Source organism: Arvicola amphibius, chromosome 2 (genome assembly GCF_903992535.2).
Source record: "Arvicola amphibius chromosome 2, mArvAmp1.2, whole genome shotgun sequence".
Lineage (NCBI taxonomy): Eukaryota > Metazoa > Chordata > Mammalia > Rodentia > Cricetidae > Arvicola > Arvicola amphibius.
Window position 1 is genome coordinate 104,858,808 of NC_052048.2, and position 21,876 is coordinate 104,880,683.

General features: G+C 48.6%; 1 protein-coding gene across 2 annotated transcripts in view; it reads left to right on the forward strand.

Moving 5' to 3' along the window:
• The window catches only part of Pxdn (peroxidasin), a 78,639-nt gene that overhangs the window by 49,512 nt on the left and 7,251 nt on the right, over positions 1–21,876 (forward strand). For both annotated transcript variants that reach the window (XM_038320473.1, XM_038320474.1), the window contains 12 exons: positions 1,051–1,323; positions 2,908–3,024; positions 4,069–4,227; positions 4,942–5,054; positions 5,768–5,924; positions 8,580–8,688; positions 9,296–9,453; positions 11,427–12,930; positions 15,042–15,176; positions 15,725–15,933; positions 20,158–20,278; positions 20,710–20,839. In XM_038320473.1, coding sequence (XP_038176401.1) covers positions 1,051–1,323; positions 2,908–3,024; positions 4,069–4,227; positions 4,942–5,054; positions 5,768–5,924; positions 8,580–8,688; positions 9,296–9,453; positions 11,427–12,930; positions 15,042–15,176; positions 15,725–15,933; positions 20,158–20,278; positions 20,710–20,839 — 3,185 coding nt within the window. The remainder of the gene's footprint in view (positions 1–1,050; positions 1,324–2,907; positions 3,025–4,068; positions 4,228–4,941; positions 5,055–5,767; positions 5,925–8,579; positions 8,689–9,295; positions 9,454–11,426; positions 12,931–15,041; positions 15,177–15,724; positions 15,934–20,157; positions 20,279–20,709; positions 20,840–21,876) is intronic.

Here is a 21,876-nt window from a genome sequence, read left to right on the forward strand (position 1 = left end):
TGTGCCAATAATCATAACCACAAAGTTTTAACCAGGTTACCAGGGTATTTATAATAAACAGAAGTGTAGTAGGAACGGTGGGCTGCTTCCCGCCACCTGGCTAGCTTTACCCGAAATAATTACACGGAAACTGTGTTCATTTAAACACTGCGTGTCCCATTATCTGTAGCCTCTTATTGGCTAACTCTCACATCTTGACTAACCCATTTCTAATAATCTGTGTAGCACCACGAGGTGGTGGCTTACCATGAAGATTCTTAACCTGTATCTGTCTTGGAGAGGAGAGCTATGGCATCTGCCTGAGGCATCTGCCTGACTCTGCTTTCTTTCTCCCACAATTCTGTTCTGTCTACTCCGCCTACCTAATTTTCTATCTTATCAAAGGGCCAAGGCAGTTTCTTTATTAACCAATGAAAGTAACACATAGACAGATGACCCTCCTCCATCACAGAAGTAAAGTTTCTTCAGAGAATTTAGGGTCTGTCTGGGAGGAAAAAATACAGCTCTTCCATAGTGACCACTGTCCACAGGTTGCCTGCCTTTGGTTGACCCAAGTGTGGGCACCATTTTATTTTCTGCACTTTTTTCCCCTGTGGACCCATGTGTGATCCAGTGTGGGGGTGAGAGGGCAACCTTAGCTGTTGATCCACGCATACCTTGTACCGTGTTTGAAGCAGGGTCTCTTGTTGGTCACCACTACGTACGACAAACTAGCTGGTCCTCTAGCTTCTAAGGATCCCACTTCTGATTCTCATCTTGCCTGATGCACGCTACGATGATAGATCCTACCACATCTGAGCTTGTGTGTGCTGGGCATTTAAACCGAGGCCCCTGTGTTCACATGGCGAGTGTCTCATTGCCTATGGTGCCATTTCCTCGGCTCCGTCTGCATATTTATGTTGGCAAGACAACAAAACATTATGTAATTAAATGTTGGTTGTGCTTATTTTGGAAGCCGTTAGGGCAAATGGACAGCCTGGACATCAAAAATGCCAAGTAGAAAGCTTGCGAAGCTCTAAGAAATTAATTGACAATTTCTGTTTGTGACAGCCCGACCCACTTTTGTAATCCAGCCGCAGAACACAGAGGTGCTGGTAGGCGAGAGCGTCACTTTGGAGTGCAGCGCCACCGGCCACCCTCTGCCGCAGATCACCTGGACCAGAGGTGACCGGACACCCTTGCCGGTTGACCCTCGAGTAAATATCACTCCCTCTGGAGGGCTGTATATACAGAATGTTGACCAGAGCGACAGTGGGGAGTACACGTGCTTTGCGTCCAACAGTGTGGACAGCATCCATGCCACGGCCTTCATCATTGTACAAGGTGAGCATCCTTTTGCGCCATCAGACTCTTGTCTTTGCGTAGCTGCAACAGCCCCTGGGGCTTTGTGCCTCTCTGTGCTATTTAATTTCCTCTTTCGCTTATCTTTGCTTTTAGAGACTGGGTCTTTCTAGCCTAGCCTGACCTTGAACTTTCAGCCCTCTTCTCCAGTGCTGGCATGAAGGTGTGCACCACCATGCCTAGCTATTTGGATCTGTATATATGAGCATGCTTGTGTGAACGTGCATATGTATATTTGTATATGGGTGGCTGTACATCTATAAACCAGAGAACAATGTCTGGCATCATTCTGGTTTGGAATTTTGGATTGTTGTTTGGAATTTTGGGTTGTTGTTTGGAATTTTGGGTTGTTGTTGTTTTGTTTAAGACTGAGTTTCTCACTACCCTGGAAATCATCAAGTAGGCTTGGCTGGCTGGCCAGGAAGCTTCATGGACCCACCTTCCTAGCACCATGCCCAATTTTGCTTTATGTTGCTTCTAGGAACTGAACCATTTTTCCAGCTCTGCCTTCCTTTTTAAGATCTATAGTATCCATCCCATTTGGCCTAGCACATATGGTTTGGTGGTCAGACTGCTTTCTTTAGGAGAATAGGACTTTGAGGTTACAGTGTCCAGAGCTCCCAGGTACTGGCCTCTGCGAATGTGGACATGAATACCTGGGCACTGAAAGTGAATCAGGGCGTGTGATGCACACAGCTCTGAGTGCGCTCCGAGGTTACAGTGCTAGTGAGTCAGTATGTGAGCCTTGCATACAGTTTTGAATGTACTGACGTTATAGTCGTATGAATGCAGTATACACTGCCAAGGTCACAGTGGTCATGAGCCAATATGGGCACTCTGCATACAGCTGTGTCTTTTCTTAGATTACAAAGCCATATGTACCTTGCATATAGCTGTAAATGCAGACCAAAATACAGATATCACCAAAGTCCAACTTGTAGGCCAGTATGTTTTATTGGGGTTATTTACAGGATTATGGGTGAACAGAAATAAATCAAAGTCAACTGCATCCCAATGCCCACCCAAGCATGGTGACAACTCACTAAAGTAGGGAACTGGAGCATGCCGCACAGCCTGCAGACAGCTTAACAGGGTGGAGAGCATCCTTTTCAGCTGGCCCAGTTGTCTGAGTCTCATCTAAGCAGCTCAACGATTTTTGACTTTTCTAGCTGGCTTGACTGATCTCTGCTGCTTTGAGGCTGTTTGGCTGGTATTTGCTTCTTCCAGGTGGCTGGGACTGTCTGAGCATCTTTTCTCAAGTGTTATTGTTTATATATATAGTCTTGAGGAAGAAGCCTAGTGAGTCTGGTCAGTTTGGGGGACTTCCTGAAGCTCTTTTGAGTTATTTACTTCCGGCCTTCACAAACTGCCCTGTAGTATTCTCCTTCCCCTTAGATGCCTCTTATGTCTTAAGTTTCCCTTCAAGATGGAAGGTTTTAATCTTGGAGGAACTGTGAAGACACACTTGGTACCCTTGGTCAAGTCCTTTTGCTGTGCTGCTAATAGACACAGTGACTTTACAGGGTGTTGTCTCTAGTGTAACATTCCATTGCTCTTCGCCTGCAGCCCTCCCTGAGTTCACTGTGACCCCTCAGAGCAGAGTGGTCATTGAAGGACAGACTGTGGACTTCCAATGTGAAGCTAAGGGCTACCCTCAGCCTGTCATTGCCTGGACCAAGGGAGGTAAGATGTCACCCTGGACCATCCACCTTCTCATTCATCTAGGACATGTCTGTTGCCTCTGGGTCAGGAAAAAACAGTATCTTTCCTAAGGGGGTGAGCTGTGACATTGGAAGAGGATGAGAGGCCTCCATAAAACCTGCCTTGCAGTGCAGCGTGGACGGTCACTGTGGGCATCATGGATTGAAGCTGTCTTGCAGAAGGACTCAAGAGTCTTCTAGGCAGTGGTTCACCATGTAGGTGCTAGACTTTTCCAGGTCCCCGTAGAACTCGCAAAAACAGGGCTTATTCCCTGACTGCCACCCCATATTTCCTGCACTTGGTGTGTGATCTGTTAGTACTTGGTCAGTTCATGGCTCCTGTGATCTGATGAAGGCTCATCCGGTTGGTTGAGATGGTGGCAGTGGCAGGTGATAAGACCATTAAGGACACCTCTGTAGGTCTCCGGTGTTCCTGCCCTGCAGCCTAGGCAGGGGACCCTGGAGATGACCTGTTACCTTGGCTTCAACCAAAAGGCCACCGAATCCTCCCTCTGAGGAGCTTCTGCCTGTGGATCCTGAGAAACAGAGTGAGGTAGACTAGGAAGATGCCTGATGGAAGGGCTTATCCACAAAAACATGTGCCAGCATCCTCCCCCTCCAAGGGGGCTTGACTTCTGCACAGTCTGGGCCTAGGTCACCTTTTTGTATGTTTCCCAAAGCATAGCTTTGGGTCAGACCTACAGGCACCCTAAGTCCTTGTCTTGTCCCCATTCCTAATTTTGGCTTTTGGCTCTGTTCTCTGTCCCTTACTATAATATTCCCTGAATATGATATTCCTTGGCTTTTTATTTACGGATGAACAGCAGCCATAGGAGTCCGCATGTGGACATTAAATAAGTGCCTGTTTACTAGATCAGGAGTGGGCATTTGATACCCGATCCAAGAAATTCAGTCCAGTGACACTGCCATCTTCAGAGATAACATTCTCTCTAAGCCACCTGTCTCTGACCCTGACCCTGAAAGCCTCTGTATCCATGGTAACTGATGTCTTGCCCCCACTTTGTAGGGAGCCAGCTCTCAGTGGACAGGCGGCACCTGGTGCTATCCTCAGGCACACTCAGGATCTCTGGGGTTGCCCTGCATGACCAGGGCCAGTATGAGTGCCAGGCTGTCAACATCATCGGCTCACAGAAGGTCGTGGCCCACCTGACTGTACAGCCCAGAGGTAGGTGCTGTTGACCGGGTGGATCTGTGTGTGTCTGTCATCAGTGACACACTTCCTGCAGCTGACCTCAACATCCGTATTCTAGCCCTAGCTCTTCTGGTCACTGTGTTCTGTTGAGAGCCATGAGCCATGGTCCTTGTGTTCGTGAGGGATTCACGGGCACTTACATCTTCATTTCCTTTGTTCTAAGCATGTTCATCTCATGCTGCTCTCAAAGAGGCTGGCGTTGTTAGCAAGCACATTTGGGCAGACAGCTAGATGCAGCCTGAGGCTCTTGACTTCTGTGAGGCCCTTGGGGGTACCATAAACCCAGTTTTGTCTCTTAGACCCATAATATCCACTGTGTATTTTGTGGACTGCCTCTCCTGTACTTGCTCAGGAGACTCGCTGTGCTCTGGCGGGGTTCCCCATGTTGGGATCCCACAGTGGTGCCGGTCAAGCTCCCTCTCTTGCCTGATGAGTCTTGCACACAGAGAGCAGTGTTTTGTCAGCAGACCGCACCACACTGCATGCTGCTGCCTCCTGGTAGTGTGTGTGGGATGAGGGGCGCAGGCAGCCTGGCTTGCCAGCTAAGCCGCAGTTTTTTACCTTAGCTAACAAGACCTTGATCCAGCTCACGTGCAGGGCTCCTGGGCTGGCCTCTGCGGGCTCTGCTCTTCTGAAGCTCTGTGGTAGGAATCAGGGGCTGCCTCATTCTCCACACTTGCCTTCTAGTCACCCCAGTGTTTGCCAGCATTCCAAGCGACATGACGGTAGAGGTGGGCACCAATGTGCAGCTGCCCTGTAGCTCCCAGGGCGAACCGGAGCCAGCCATCACCTGGAACAAGGTAAGAGCTGACTCCTCACCCAGGCTCTCTTTAGTGCAGGACGTGTGTATTTAAAGTACCCCAAAGGCAGCCTTAATAATAAAGATACTGGAAACAAAATACACATCCCAGCATCAGAAACAGAGAAAGTCCTATAGACCTATAGCTTCAAGGAATGAAGTTGAGTTTTGTTGCTTCATTTTTCTTTGTTTTTCGTATTTAGCCAACTGTTAGGCAACATCCACATACTGTACACAAAGGAGCTTTCTGAGATGATGTAGCGACCTCATGAGGGTCCATAGAGTGCCAGTTCTCAAGGGTCTTTAGCTCCTTCGCTGCCCACCAACCTTCTCCAGAGTGACCCAGCTGTGGTCTGTGCATGGCTTGCCAGTTCTGTCTCTGAATTGCCCACTCTCCTAGAGGCCCTGTTTCTCTGAGCCCCTTCCACAATAGCTCATGGCCTCTAGGAATGACCACAAGTGCTCCCAATATAGCGGTTTTCATCTTTTGCACATAGCTATGTTCTTAGCAAAGGACGGGTGCATGGAAGATCTTATCTCGTTGAGTTGGACTTGGGAGAACAGTAATAAATATCCTTCCCTGGGAAGATTGGGACAGATGTGAACATAGCCTCAGAGAGTTTTCCATTTGAGTCTTAACAGTGGATGGACATCTTTCTCCCAGAGAAGCAGATTCTGTTTCCCAGTCTTACCACAGTAAATCTTTTGCTCCAGGATGGTGTTCAGGTAACAGAAAGTGGGAAATTTCACATCAGCCCCGAAGGATTTTTAACCATCAATGATGTTGGCACAGCGGACGCAGGTCGCTATGAGTGTGTAGCTCGGAACACAATTGGATATGCCTCTGTCAGCATGGTACTCAGTGTGAATGGTAAGATGTGTTATGCCAAGCACAAGGCATTGTCTCAGAGAGCTTGGGAGATAAAATATCAGGGCTGTATCTTCATTCTGTGAGCATCCACTTAGGGAATATGCTGGTTAGTTCTGGGTCAATATGACACAATCTAGAATCACGTAGGAAAAATTTGTTCAGGGATTATCTAGATAGGGTGGGCGTGTTGACTATCTGTGGCAATTGTCTTGGTTGTTAATTAATGTAAAAGACCAAGCCCACTGTGGAAGGCACCATTCCCTGGACAAGTGGTCTTGAACAGTGTAAGAGACAAGAAAGGATATATATATATATATATATATTTTTTTTTTCTCTGCTTTTGACTGGATTTGATACTTTTAAGTTCTTGCCTGACTTCCTCAATAATGAACTGTAACCTGGAACTGTAAGCCAAATACATCCTTTCTTCCTAAGTAGCTTTTTGCCAGGATGTTTGTTCCAGCACCAGAAATCAAATGAGGCCATGGTGTTAGAATGATCCAGAAGACAGACGTTTGGCCCTGACTTGGCCAATGGCTGATCTTCCCTTGGAGTATCTTCCTCTGCCTGTATTTTTTTTCACAATCTTCAGCAGCTTTTTTCACACCCAACAGTGCCATTTACAATGATCCCTGCAGGAATTCCATGCCTCCCAGTTGGTTATGGCTACGTGCAGCCTCGGATGTTGCTTGTGCGTATGGACGTCCTTCCCCAGTGTAGTAATTCACCAGAGTGTCAAGATTTCACCTCTGCATCCTCCCCCATGGTCATTCTTCTCTCTGCCTACCTTGCTTAGCTTTAGGGAAGAGGAGAACCAAGAACTCTGCTCAGACACAGCAAAGGAAAGAAACTGATGAGGAAGGTCTGGGGTCTGGAGCTCAAGGGAGAAGTCAGGGCTGAGTATATTAACACCCTGGGACTAGATGAGGTCACCCAGGAGAATCTGACTAAGAACAAGAAAGACTCTTCTGCCCTGGGGTATCCAGTCATCAAACTGGCTAAAAAAGGAAATAGCAGCAAAAAGATATTCTCCAAATGGCCAGTGAGGAGGTAGGGTCAGAGAGCAAGTACTGTATGAAATGGACTCTGTACCTGTCAATCAATGTGGAGGGAAAGAGTCCAAGTGGAGGAGAAGAGGAAGAAAGAAAGAAAATGAGTGTGGACAAGAAGGCAGTATGGACAAACACACCAGAGACTAATGGGAGCGGCTAGTTCCCCATGGATCCCAGGCAGTGGAGGTGCCTGTGCAAGGGAGTCTATCCCAACCAGGCTTCTCTGCCCCAGGGGAAGGAGGTCCATCCTAGCTGGGGAGTTCATCCCAGTCATCCATCACCTGCCCTAGGGGAAGGAGGTCCATCTCAGCAGGGGAGTTCATCCCAGTCATCCATCACCTGCCCCAGGGGAAGGAGGTCCCCCACAGCAACAAAGTGAATGACCTTTTCAGTGAGGTCTCTGGCTGTGTCCAGGACTATGAGGATAGAAAGGAGCACTAACCACTGGGCTGAGATGAAAGTGCTGTGGCAACAGCTGAGAGGCTTCAGCGCCTGCCTGAGGGTGAAAGATTAGTTACAGTGGGGAATATCTGTGCTTGGCAGAGAATGACTACTGACTAGTTCTTATGAGGTGAGAAAGGAGCAAGAACTGAGAATCCCCCTGGACTTTTTGGTGCATGCTTTTATTGCCAGCAGATGGGAGAGACAGATAGAGCTCTGTGAGTTCAAGGTCTGTTTGGTCTACATAGGGAGTTCTAGTCCAGCCAGAGTCTGACATATTTATCTATGTAGACATAGAAATATAGACAGATAGATATAGATGTATAGATGTAGGTAGATAGATATTAAGACCTTGTTTCTAAAAAAAAAAATAAAGAAGAATCAAAGTGTGAAGCTTTGATGGAGACAGGTTGTGTTGTGTTACATTTGCTGTGTATTGTGTGTGTATCTCTGTGATGTGTATTACGGGGTAGGCTTATTCTGTGTGCTCTGATGGTGTAATATAGTGTGATGTGTGGCCTATGTTTATTCTGTGTGCTGTGGGTTGTGTATTATTTGTATGTGGTATGTGCAGGCCATCTGGGTATCTAGAAGCTGATTTCTTTTTGCTCTCTCTCTCTCTCTCTCTCTCTCTCTCTCTGAGCGTGTGTGTGTGTGTCTGTCTGTCTGCCTGTCTGTCTGTGGGTCCTAATAAAGATGTGATGATGACCATGCAAGCAGGAGTTAGGACTGGCAATGGAGGGGCATTAAACAGTGGAGTCCAGCATTGGGGATGGCTGTCCTTTGAGAAGAACAGAGACTTCTAGAATGAAGGTACCTTCTCTGGTGACACTGTCCTCCAGATGGACCTGAGGAGCCTTAGTCCCCTACAAACACCATGTTGGATATAAGCTCTTGTATGCCTTGTGTTACGAATGTTTTGCTCCTTTTACAGGGCGTCATGTCATTTTCCAAAATTAAAGAATATATTATTTCCATACTGTTTAAAAACAGCTTCTAGCAGAATTGATGATGAATAATTTGAGCCCTGTTTCAGCAAACAGAAATATCTTTTAGATGAAAGCATGACTTATGTCTAGATGATGTCGTGTCTAGACATGGATGTATGAGTAAGAATGCATGTTTATTTTTTTCCTGCTAATATGAGTTCATGTTTTCCTAGTTCCCGATGTCAGTCGAAACGGAGATCCGTATGTTGCTACCTCTATTGTTGAAGCCATTGCAACCGTTGACAGAGCCATCAACTCTACACGGACACATTTATTTGACAGGTATGGTGGGCAGGGCTGTGATGCTGGCCTTGGGTAGGGAAGCAAGTGGTGTGGGGTGGAATGCATGTTTCCTAGTGCCTGGGACTTTTGCCTGTTTCACTCCCCAAACCTGACTATAAAAGTCCTGAGAATTGTCCTGTGAGAGCCATAAGGAGCATCAGCTGACCCTGGCTTCTCTGGGGTTTGAGTGCTAGCAGGAGGTATACCTTCTTCACAGGCTCTGGGCTGTGATTCACAATCAAAACATTTGTAGAAGACCCGCCTCATTCTTTTGGCTTGTTAGAAACAATTTTGGCAAAAACAAAATGTTACTGAGGTGGCCGGTGGATCCCTCCATGTTGGCAACTGCTACGTACTCTCTGCACCTTCACTGAAATGCGATGCCTGTGACTCTCTCTCTTGACTTTATTAATGGTTTGTTTTCAGTGTCTTTGGTTCTTGTTTGTCTGTTTGTTGCTCTGTCGCCTTCCACCTGGGATGAGTAAGGTACAGTGCACCACGTTGTCGAAAGTAGCGATAGACATTTAGAGATATCAGTACACTTTTAGTTTCTGGATTTTGTCCCCCAGTGACTTATCTCATTGAGTCTCTCCCTCCCTCCTGCCAGCCGTCCTCATTCTCCAAATGACCTACTGGCCCTGTTCCGGTACCCACGGGACCCATACACAGTGGGACAAGCCAGGGCAGGAGAGATATTCGAGCGGACCCTGCAGCTGATCCAGGAGCATGTTCAGCATGGCTTGATGGTGGACTTGAACGGAACAAGTCAGTACCATGTTCTCCCACCTTCTCGCGTAAACATGAGGTAGAAAACACACTGCTGCATGTGCATTGCGCTCTGGCCATGCCTACATTAGTATCTGAGCCCACTTTTTCCTGAACTTGTGTAGGTCCTAGCATCTCTTTGGGTCAACTGGAAACGTTGACCAATGTAGGACATGGTTGCCTAGGCTGTGGATGATTTATTTGTGTCTTGCTGGGCTTGTTGTATATTCTTCTTCCTATAGGCTTAGTTGCTGTGTGAAGAGGAAGCTGTTGTTTCTGATTGCTTCTCCCAGACTGGAATTCCTCATGCCTACTTGCTTGCTTGGATTATTGTATGGATATTTTGATGATCATCCTTCATAAGAAGAGGCTCTCATGTAACCTTTAATGCATGCAGACTGAGTCTGAGTCTCTAGGGCCAGCGGTGGGCTAGAAATAATTTAATGAAAAGATTCAGTGCTGACTTTGACCAGCAGAGTTAGTGAGAGAGAGAGAGAGAGAGAGAGAGAGAGAGAGAGAGAGAGAGAGAGAGAGAGGGAGGGAGGGAGGGAGGGAGGGAGGGAGGGAGGGAGGGAGGATGTACATGTATGTATATACATCATATGTGCCTGAATATGTGCACATGTGGGAATGTCAATGTGTCACTGGATAAGCAAGTATCTCTATGAGCATATCTTGCACAGAGGCATGCCATATGTGTGTGCAGACAGCATTGTGAGTGTGCACATGTATGTGTGTAGTTATGAGAGTTCATGTGAGCACACATGAGTGTCAGTGTGTGAGCATGCTCTCAGGTGTGTGTACAGGTGTGTACATGCCCAGATGGCTTTTCTGAAGACTCTGGAATATTCTGTAGGGGAGGGATAGTGAGAAAGGGGCGGATGGCCTTGGTGTAGGTGGAGTTTTTCCCATCCTGGGAGCTGCTTCCAAATTACCACACAGAGGATTATATTAATTGTAAATGTTCTGTCGATAGCTCAGGCTTTTTCCTAACTAGTTCTTACATTTAAATTAACCCATTTCTCTTAATCCATGAACTATGTGGCTCATGGCTTTACCTATCCTCTAGCGTGCCTTCCTTTGTCATCAGGTGGCATCTCTCTCTCTCCCCCCCCCCCTTCTTTCTCACTGTGTCCTTGTCCTTTACCCCAGCATCCTCAGTCTGATTGCCTTGCTTGTAGTTTCTGCCTGGCTGTCAGCCAATCGGTATTTTATGAACAGTGAACATAATCCACAACACCTTGACTGTGCTAATGTCTGCAGGCAGCATTCGACCAATCTGAGCTCTGAGCACAGGATCGTGGGGTCGTGTGGCTATGCAGAGTCATAGACACCTGGTAGAGGCATACTGCTGACCAACAAGGCCTGACCTCCTCCTGTAGCTGGTAGATAGTCCAAGGTTCTTAATCAGGAATCTAACCTAGTAGGAGCCTGCTCCTGGCTAGATAGGTTGGAGGATATATTGTGTGATGGAGTCTGTGAAATTCAAGGCCAGTGCCATGAACGGCATCCTGGGGTGATGGTAGAGGTGTGGAGAGGGTGGCAGGAGTCTGAGAAGCCTGAAGGAGGTCTCATACATGCAGGTGGCAGTAGGATGGGACTCTGAGGAAATTGGCTTCAGTGCAGTAGCCGGCACAATGTTCAATGATGGGCATAGGGAAGCCGTTCTGAAGGACTTCCTGTGGCTCATGTAGAGATGCATTCTTCCCCTGTTCCATGAAACAATATGAGATGTAGCTGAAGGTTCTACATTTTGGCCTTTTGCACATGATAGGCTTCTTACAGAGCCAGTCCTGTTATTAGAGCCAGTGGTATAAACTGTAAGCCTAGTGGCGTTGGAACTATCAGCAAATGGTGAACCAAGCAGGGGGTCCATTCTACCAGATCAGATGCCAGAGCACCTTCAGGCACTGACTGAGGCAGTGGTCTGCACCACTGCTTGTGGAAGTCAGTGCCACCCTGCTGTGTTACAGGTTACCACTACAACGATCTGGTGTCCCCGCAGTACCTGAGCCTTATTGCCAACCTGTCGGGCTGCACTGCCCACCGGCGCGTGAACAACTGCTCAGACATGTGTTTCCACCAGAAGTACAGGACGCATGACGGCACGTGCAACAACCTGCAGCACCCGATGTGGGGGGCCTCATTGACGGCCTTCGAGCGCCTGCTGAAGGCTGTGTACGAGAACGGCTTCAACACGCCTCGTGGCATCAACCCCCAGCGTCAGTACAATGGGCATGTGCTTCCCATGCCCCGCCTCGTGTCCACCACACTGATTGGGACAGAGGTGATCACCCCTGACGAGCAGTTTACACACATGTTGATGCAGTGGGGTCAGTTCCTTGACCACGACCTGGACTCTACAGTGGTGGCCCTGAGCCAGGCTCGGTTCTCCGATGGACAGCATTGCAGCAACGTGTGCAGCAATGACCCTCCCTGCTTCTCTGTCATGATTCCCCCCAATGACCCCCGTGTGCGGAGCGGGGCCCGCTGCATGTTCTTTGTGCGGTCAAGCCCCGTGTGTGGTAGTGGCATGACGTCCCTGCTCATGAACTCCGTGTACCCTCGAGAGCAGATCAACCAGCTCACTTCCTATATCGACGCGTCCAACGTGTACGGCAGCACAGACCACGAAGCCCGCAGCATCCGGGACCTGGCTAGCCACCGTGGCCTGCTGCGCCAGGGCATCGTGCAGAGGTCTGGCAAGCCTCTGCTTCCCTTTGCCACGGGGCCGCCCACCGAGTGCACGCGTGATGAGAATGAGAGCCCCATACCATGCTTTCTGGCTGGTGACCACCGTGCTAATGAGCAGCTGGGCCTGACCAGCATGCACACCCTGTGGTTCCGGGAGCACAACCGCATTGCGGCGGAACTGCTGAAGCTGAACCCACACTGGGATGGGGATACTGTCTACCACGAGACGCGCAAGATAGTGGGGGCAGAGATACAGCACATTACCTACCGGCACTGGCTACCCAAGATCCTGGGAGAGGTGGGCATGAAGATGCTGGGCGAGTACCAGGGATACGATCCCAGTGTCAATGCTGGCATCTTTAATGCCTTTGCCACGGCAGCCTTCAGGTTTGGCCACACGCTGATCAACCCTCTGCTCTACCGGCTGGATGAGAACTTTGAGCCCATCCCACAGGGCCACGTGCCCCTCCACAAGGCCTTCTTCTCGCCGTTCCGGATTGTCAATGAGGGGGGCATCGACCCGCTGCTCCGAGGGCTGTTTGGGGTGGCGGGCAAGATGCGCATCCCCTCCCAGTTGTTGAACACGGAGCTCACAGAGAGGCTGTTCTCCATGGCACACACGGTGGCCCTTGACCTGGCTGCCATCAACATCCAGCGAGGCAGGGACCATGGCATCCCACCTTACCATGACTACAGAGTCTACTGCAATTTGTCGGCCGCTTATACCTTTGAGGACCTGAAAAATGAGATCAAGAGCCCTGTGATCCGGGAGAAGCTGCAGAGGTGAGCAGTAAACTTTTAAAGACGTGTGGATGCCAGGTGGTTTTGGCTGTAAACTATGGTGTTACCACCTCTGGGTTCCAGTTTCTGTGGTGGCTCAAGGTGGAGGCTGAGGCTAGATAGGGGGCAGCCAGCTGTCTGGGATGCCGCGGTGAACCAAGTGTAGTATAGAGTCATGTCTGCCAGCTTCTCTACGCTCAGGTAGTGGACTTTGTAAGCTGAAAGGAGTTTTCTGTTGAGACAGGAGTTGTGTCTAACTGGCTAGGACAGATAAGAGTCAATGGGGAATGGGCATCAGACTGGCCAGCCTCCTGGGCTGGTCTAGGTCTATAGCTCTCTATGCTTACTCAAGTCTGTGACCCACATCTATAGTGGGGTCACACATCAGTTGCCATTGTACATAGGAGAACTGGACAACAAGCAGGCAAGCTTCATGAGGAGGCGAGTACTCCATGACTCAGAGGATGGGCCCAGGTCTGCTCAGGATAGGGCCAGCTCACCTAGGGCCAGGCTTCTTCTCAGACCTGCCTCCTGGGAGCTATGCAGACCTGACGGTCCACGGGAGGGCTCTCTCTTGTGAAATACTGTGGTTTCTGAATGCGTGCTGCTCTGGCCTCTGGGCTCCAGTTCGATTACTGGCAGGGGAAGCATACGAGTCTCCCACAGGGACAGTGTGTTTTTGTCACCGTCATGCTGTATTGGGATGTATGCTCACTGACTGTGCTTCGTGAGCTTCAGTGTCCCCCTGTGTTCCCATCCAGATGTCCACAGATGACTTTCCCGGTCAGTTTTTGATTGCCAAAATATTTCAGAGCTGCCTAGTTTCTGGTGATCCTGCCACTGCTGCTGGAGATGGTGATCCTGGCCCTGAGGCAAGGGAGAGACCCCTGGCAAAGACAGTGCTTACCTCCCCCACAGAATGACTCATTTATTTTTTCCTGTGAACCTATTACCAGGAGGAGAGTTGAATGGCAATGAAATCCAAGCTGTCATGGTTTTCAGGAGGCCGTGGTTCTCCTGAACCACGTTTGACAGTTGCTGTCTTCTGTCCTGGCAGCCTGTTGACATTTTGCATTTTAGGGCAGCCTGGGGACGAACTGGGGCTTCTTTGTCTCCCTGGTCTGTGCTCTGTAAGCTACACAGTCAGGGTTCCCAGGCCCCTAAGGGAGGGAGATTTGTAGTGTCCTGGAGACTAATCCCCAGCAGGTAGGCCTGAAGCAGATACCTCCCCCCCCCCCCCCCACCATCCCTTTATGAGTGGCAGGTTGGAAGACAAGGAGCAGGGATCCTGGGGAGGCACTGGCATTTGGTGCCTGTGTAGCAAGACCAGCAGCCCTCCAGGCTCCCATGTCAGGTGGCTTCTGGTCCAGCGTGCTTGTCCCTGAACATCAGACAATGAGCACAGTTTGGCTTGGAAAGGAAGGATGCCAGCTTAAGTGAGGCACCTTTATTCTACTCCTAAGATGAATGATGATCTTTTCAATAGCCTGTCACCGCTAGATGGTAGGGTGGTCCGCTGTCATTCCAAGCCTGGCGGGGAGGGAGCCAGGTACTGCTGCCTGGCTGGGAAACTGAACAAGGTTAGAAAAGAAAGATCTGTAGGCATTGCCGTCTCTCTCTGTACGAGCCTGTATTCCAGGAGCATGGAGGACTTGATGAAAGATGCTTTGTTAAACATTTTCAAATGTTTAAGCCTCATGTTAGATATCTATCCTAGCCAATTAACCAGCATTCCCATTGGCAAATACATTTCAATATACGGGAGGGTCTAACCGAATATGGTTATCATTGTTCATATATCTAAAGAAGATAGGTGTTGAAGGTAGGTGGATGTGTCCCGTGGAGCTAGATGATTCTCTCTGGAGCATAGGAAAGAATATTTTGATTTTCTTATCTATTTTTGGCTTCTCAAATCACTTGTAAGTGTGTGTGTGTGTGTGTGTGTGTGTGTGTGTGTGCTAAAAAAGAGGACTTTTTAAAAAAATATATGATTAGATATGCATTAAAGAAATGCTGGTGAGTTCTCTTTGTTCAGTAAAAGTCTGGAGAATTGCCGTGCTTCATATCCCAGGTGCTATGCAGGACAGACCTGACTTGCTCCTTGCCTATTGCAGGCTGTATGGCTCAACTCTCAACATTGATCTGTTCCCGGCCCTCATGGTAGAAGACCTGGTCCCTGGCAGCCGCTTGGGACCTACACTCATGTGCCTGCTCAGCACACAGTTCCGACGCCTGCGGGATGGAGACAGGTGGGTGCTGGAGAACCTTGCCTTACGTGTTCTGGACTCGGGACAGATGACAGTGAGGACCCCTCCCTGCTGGCTGCCCTTCCAACAGCTCTGTACCTCCTATAGACTGCTCAGGCTAACATACCTGAGTCCCAGATGCTCCTGGTCTCTAAAGTCAATGAGAGCATGAATGTTTCCAGGAGCCTTTTGACTATTCATGGCAGTACTTGGAAGGACTAGAATGTTGTTGTTTGTTTCGTTTGGATTTTCGAAATAATCTCAGTGTATAGCTCAGGCTGGCCTCGCTCATGGCAAGGGTTTAGTTTAGCCATCCATCATTTTTGAGAAGTAGTCCATCTTCTCTGCTGCTATTCAGATGGACTACTGTACTCTTTCTTGTATGCTGGGGAGTTTGGCTTTTCTCACATTGATTGCGTGAGAATTCACTCAATGTTCATCGAATCAGTGATTCCCATGTTGGCATAACATTCTTACCTTGGATCCCGCAGTCAGCAGCCTCCCTGCCCACCACTGACCCTCCTGACTCTGTTGTCATCTCTGGAGAACAGGTTGTGGTATGAGAACCCAGGCGTGTTCTCCCCCGCCCAGCTGACGCAGCTCAAGCAGACATCCTTGGCTAGGATCCTTTGTGATAACTCAGACAACATCACCCGGGTGCAGCAGGACGTGTTCAGGGTGGCAGAGTTCCCCCATGGCTATAGCAGTTGTGAGGATATCCCCAGAGTGGACCTGCGCGTATGGCAGGATTGTTGTGAAGGTAGGTGCTGCCTGCTCGGCACGGGAATGGAAATACAGCCTCTGGCTCTTAGGATGCTAATGGTTTATGGTGGCTTTGCTTAGTGAGTGGTGTCACGGCTGAGAGATAAATGCCAAGGAGTCTTAGCATGGAAGGCACCATGTAGCGTTGAACCTAGGCTGTACAAGTCAGTAGCTCCACCCACACTGACTGTGGATGAACTTAGGAGATACGGAGGCACCCAAGGCTAAAGTGCTGGCTTTCCTACCTTAAAAAGCCGTACACTAAATTGCTGATAAAAGATCAACATGGTAGATGCACACACCAGCCACTGAGCCCTGTGTGATCCTAAATACCATGCCCTTAATGTCACATTTTATCCTACTGCAAGTGCCATTTATTGATGGCATTGTCACCACAGATACCTGTGTTAAGATGTCACTAGAACTTCACAGCTTCATTTTTATCCTAGGCTGCACTGTATTCTGATAGCTAAAAATACTATGTAAAAGGACACAAAACTTGACAGCATGTCCCGATTGCATATCTAACATTTAACCGACTGTATAGCCACATCCGAGTGCTTATGTTTCAGTCACGTGACTCACAGCCCAATGATGACGAACAAGGTCTGCACAGAGCATTCCTGTCAGCCTGGGGAGGCCGACTCCCTGCCGTGTCCGCCCTCCTTGTGCACAGGGCCACCATCACCACAGCTCCCGCTGCCACTGGCTCCCTGTGGTGACGGTTCTGCCGTCTCTTTCCCACTCTGCATTCTTGAGTTCCTCTCTTGGTTAACCTCAGTTTCCAGTTTCTAATTTGAGTGCAATTTTGGCTTTATTCAAACTATGATCAGAACCCTGTAAATAATAAAGTGGGGGATTATTTACAAGCTAAGCTTGGTGACATATGTGTGTTTGTGGTGAGAAGAGGACTCAGAAGGATGGATGCTCCAGCCACACAGGGAGCAGCTCACTGGGTCCTCAGCCCTGCCCTATGCCGTGGAGGCCCCCGAAGAAGGTGGGCTTGGAAAGAGCACCCAGAGCTCAGAACTATGGGTGTCACTCTCTTATTTTTCTGCTAATATAATCACTCAAGATCAGTATTGAAATTAGGTTGACTTTTGACGCTGCTTTTAACATCCTAAGAGTATGTATTGTGAGGGTGGGTGAGGGTGAGGCTGTCTCTGTATGTGAATGTGTGTGACTGTTCGATTTGTCCAATCTGCCTCTCCCGCACACCCGTATGTATGTATGTATGTATGTATGTATGTATGTATGTATGTATGTATGTTTGTATGTATCTATCTGTCTGTCTATCTATCTATCTATCTATCTATCTATCTATCTATCTATCTATCTATCTATCGATCTAGAGAGAGAGAGAGAGAGAGCGTTATTAAGAATTCACATAAAGGACATTGTGTTTTCTGCTGCATACCTGGTCCTCAATGACTGCTGTTCTTGTGATCATAGTGTGGGAACTTGAATCGCTTTTGCTTCTTTTAAACTCTCTCAGGTTTTTCCAGTTTAAATACTTTCCTGCAAGGATGGCAGAGGATTTCGTTCTGTCTGTAGGAACCTGTTGTCTTGAAAATGCTGTGCAGGGCCAATTTTTATTTTTCAGATACAGAGCCTCTCTTTTCTGATACCATGACCAGGTCCCCTCCTGCTGCAGAGTGGAGCCAGCCTTCACTCCTTTGCATATGTATGTATAGTCTCAGTCCCAGAAGAGGCTGTCTCTGAGGCAGGCCTTATCTTGGCCTCTGCCCCCATTCTATTCCATTGTCCCAGGTGCTCAGTGCCCCAAGTTCTTGCTGACGTCGGTTCTTCCCAATACTGGGCCTCTTACAATAGCAGGCTTGATCTAACCCCAGAAGAGCTTCAAGATACTAAATTTACTGGTTTCTATTTGAGCTCAAATCCATTTCTAAATCCCACAGGGGAAAAATGTTGGTTCTATTAACATTTTTTTTTGGATGTGTGTGTGCTTGCATAGTCTGTGTATGTTTGCATGTGTGCAGGCACACATGTGTATGGGTGCAGTTGGCATGTAGAGGCTAGAGATTGACATCTAGTGTCTTGGGATTTTTGCTGAGCCCAGAGCTTGGCAATTCAGCTTATCTAGCTGGCCAGCTTTCTCTAGGGATTCCCACTCCACTCTTTCTGCTTGCTCAGCAAGTGCTTTATTTACTGAACCATCTCCCTAAGCACACAGTTTTTTTTTTTTTTTCTAAATGAGCCCAGGAAGCTGCAGGTTTTTTGTTACCATGCTCCCAAATTATTTACTTAGGTATAATTGGAATTGGGAATTTAGCATAAATAAAATCCTTACCTAATTTTTGGATTCTGTTTGAATTCTACTATGTTCCCGATGATGTTAGTTCATGACAGGTTCCACCTTACTTAATTTTACCTGAATGTTCCAAGATTTCTGTATCCAATAAGAGTCTGTCTGTCTCTGGTCCTTTTGGTTGGTTTCCCTCCATGTGGGTTTGGCTGACCTTTTCATGAAGGCTAAGCGCACCATTGGAACATAACTGGAGTCACGAATGACTGTGTCCTTCCTGGTGCACCATAGCAGGGATCAGAGGTCATAGTTTGTCCCATGGCCAGTGACAGTGATTCAAGTTACTTATTTAAAATGTTTGCCTAGGTACTGTGGTTTGCCTAGATAGTGTGGGCAGGGTTACAAACATGTGGTTTTAGTTAGAATCTAAATATTCTCCTCCTTTGCAACAAACTCTTCCTCCTATTGTGCAAGGCCCCGGGTGGAGAACCACTCCTAGGCAGGATGGGGGTTCCAGAGAAGGTTCAGGTTTGGAGCACAAGTCTCCTGTATACACAGAACTTTCCAGGCGTTGCTATGATTTGGTACATTTGCCTTGTGAACGTGGCTTTCATAGCAGCAGCAGCAGCAGCAGCAGCGGGTATGGGGTTGCACTAGTGCCAAGGTGCATGCAACTGATGCAGGGCAGGCAGAGAAGTGCAGCCTCGCTCTGCTGTGTGCCTGACGGAGAGTTGGAACATTGTGGCAAATGCGGTGGCCCTGGATTCCCAGAATGCACGTGTTGTTTTCAGGTCAGAGCCACTGGGCACAGCCCATTCCCATGAGGCCCACCCTGCTTTGTTGTTCTCAAATGATCTAGGGTAAGGCTTTGTGATGGAGAATCATCCTTGCCCTCTTCTGGAATATTCAGCCTTGTCTGGCCTGGCTTCGGTTTTCAGGAAAGCTTGGAGAAAGAGGTTCCTGCGAAGACGGGAGAGTACAGGGAGTAGACACGGCCGTGCAAGGCTAAGCTGCTGTGGATCTGGTTTATGTCCTTGGAGCCATCTGAGAAGCCGCATTTTCCACTCCGATTGATGGACAGGGCGAATTTAACCCTCCCAGCTTAACTAGGGTCAGATAATGACGTGTGATAACAGGTTCCAGGTCACTTAGGAACTGTTCCGTGGTCAGAAGCGATGGCTTGATTCAGCTGGCACACTTCCTTCAATTTTCAGTCATGGACATCAGGATCTAGATACTCTCATCCAGAGGCACGCAGTCACATGACCTCTGCTTAATTAATACTCCTTTGTCTTAGTGGTGTAGGATGTCCGCGTCAGGAGGGTCACAGGACCTAGAATTTGGAAAAGACTGCCTTTGGGCTTTGTTTTCTTCTGGACCAGGCTATTCTTAGGGGAGAAAGGAGACTTAAGATAAGTGTAAAGATGGGTGACTTTAATGAATAATGAAGGCGGGGCTTAGGTGAGAGAGAATAGGGTTCCTCCCCACCTCTGGAGCTTGGGATGAGTCCTCCCGCAGGGCAGGGAAGGGCTTGGAAATTACCTGGACTTGTTGCAGACTGATTTGGGCTGATCATGAGGTCTCAGGGGCAGGGTACCATTTGGCAAGGGCAGGAGGATGAAGCAGACTTAGACCGTGATAGGAGAGTACCCAAAATCTCCCTGTGTGGGATGCAGGAGGGTACAGTGGTCAGCTAGGGTGCAGGGTGGTTTGCCCTCAGGGAGACTTACTACAGCTCTTAGCAGGATTAAGTGCTGGATCCGATTCCACAGAGGCCCAACAGACCCACTATTAGCCCAATGAGTGCTTTTAGGCACTGCCTGGCATAACATATGTCCTAATTGAAGGGGGAGGGGAGATAATGCGTGATTAAAAATAGCTACTACTTGACAAGATGTAAATTTATTCTGATTAGAATCCTCTGTTACTGATTGCCCCTTTCTGCTTTTTCACCAGACTGCAGGACCAGGGGGCAGTTCAATGCCTTCTCCTACCATTTCCGTGGCAGACGATCCCTAGAATTCAGCTATGAGGAGGATAAGCCCACCAAGAGAGCAAGGCGCCAGAAGGCACTAAAGTGAGTTTTGGTGGTATCTGGAAGGTGTCCTGGCCGTTGTGGGTCTCCGCAACAGGCTTAGGCTGTTTGATGTGGGAGTGTCTTCGAGGCATGGCGATTTATCTCACTTAGGAGAGGCGTGGCTCTGACTGAGCCATCTACCTCACTTCCTTCTTCCTGTTCTGTCTACTCCACCCACCTAAGGGCTGGCCAAGGCAGTTTCTTTATTAAAACAGAAGACCCTCCCACATCAGCTGTTGTTTCTGAGCTCAGCGTAGCCTGGGTTGGCTGAGGCAGAGGTGTCCCAAAGTACAGGAAGACAAGTCCCGTGTCCTGCCTGACAGTGCAGAGCTGCAGTGCGCTAGGCCAGGCACCCTGCAGAGGGCTGAATGCATTTTGGAATGTTAGCTTAGGCCTGCGCACTGACTCTGAATCTTCTCCTTACCCCTTAGTGTGAAATATGGCAAACATCTTGGTAATGCCACGTCAGCCACCCATAACCCCTTGGAAGGACCGGGAACCAATGATTTAAAGACACTTATTCTGGAAATGCAGACGGTCATCACAGACCTCAGAAAGCAGGTAAGGCTGGCCTGAGCCGCTGCCGTCTTCACCAGCTTGAACCTTTCACCGGCCCACCTCTGGCCCACCTTCGGCCCAGGGCTTCCCAGGGGCCTTGCATTTCTGGGTGATCGTGTAAATGCTGACTTTGCTCTCACCTGCTAGGGACTGGTCGCTTGTGTAGCTTGCTTTTCTCTGACCTGCTCCTTACTGGGCTGCATAGGATTCATGTCCTCATGTTTCTCTGTGGATTAGTGTGTTAGGTCCTTATTTTTTTTTTTTAATTGTTGTGATTAAACACCATGACCACAACAGCTTATAGAAGAGTTTCTTTGTGTGTACAGTTTCAGAAAGTTAGAGACCACGGTTGTGGGTGAAGGCAACAGGGGTAGGAAGCTGAGGACTCACATCTTAAACAAAAGCATGAATCAGAGAGGAAACTAGTAATGGTGCAGGGCTTTGAGACCTCAAACTCCATCCCCAGTTATGTTCTTTCAACCATACCTCCTAAGCCTGGCCACCACACCCGGGGCCTTGGTAGTGGGCAGTCAATGTCTCTAAATGTGGGGCACCCTCCCAGGAAATATGGCTGAGAGGATACAACTGGAATGGATACAAAGTCCCAGCAAACTCAGGCATAGCCAGATGGAGAGGGGTAGGAGAAGACAGACTTGAATTCTGCTGGTAAGCCATTTCTTCAGAGAGAGTTTGGAAGAGACGGTGCTGGGAGCCTGGTCAGTGATGGCAGACTCACCAAGGCTACATGGCAGGGTGCCAGGGCTACACACTACAGACCTGGTAAATTCCACTCCTATGTGTAAGGATCTTTGTTCTTCTCCACGGCTCTGTGTCCAATTACCGAAGGCCTTGTTTCAAAGAGAGTGGTGTCTGGGACCTCAGGCTAGACGAAGGAGGTCTGTTCGCTTGCCAGTAAAGAGCGTAAGTGCGTGTACCTAGGTTGTGGGCCAGAGGAATGTCCTGGTGGTGTGGAGTGTGTCCAGGAGGGGGTCTGACATTGATTGGTGCCTCCTTTGTGGGATTCCTGGGTCTGGCTCTGT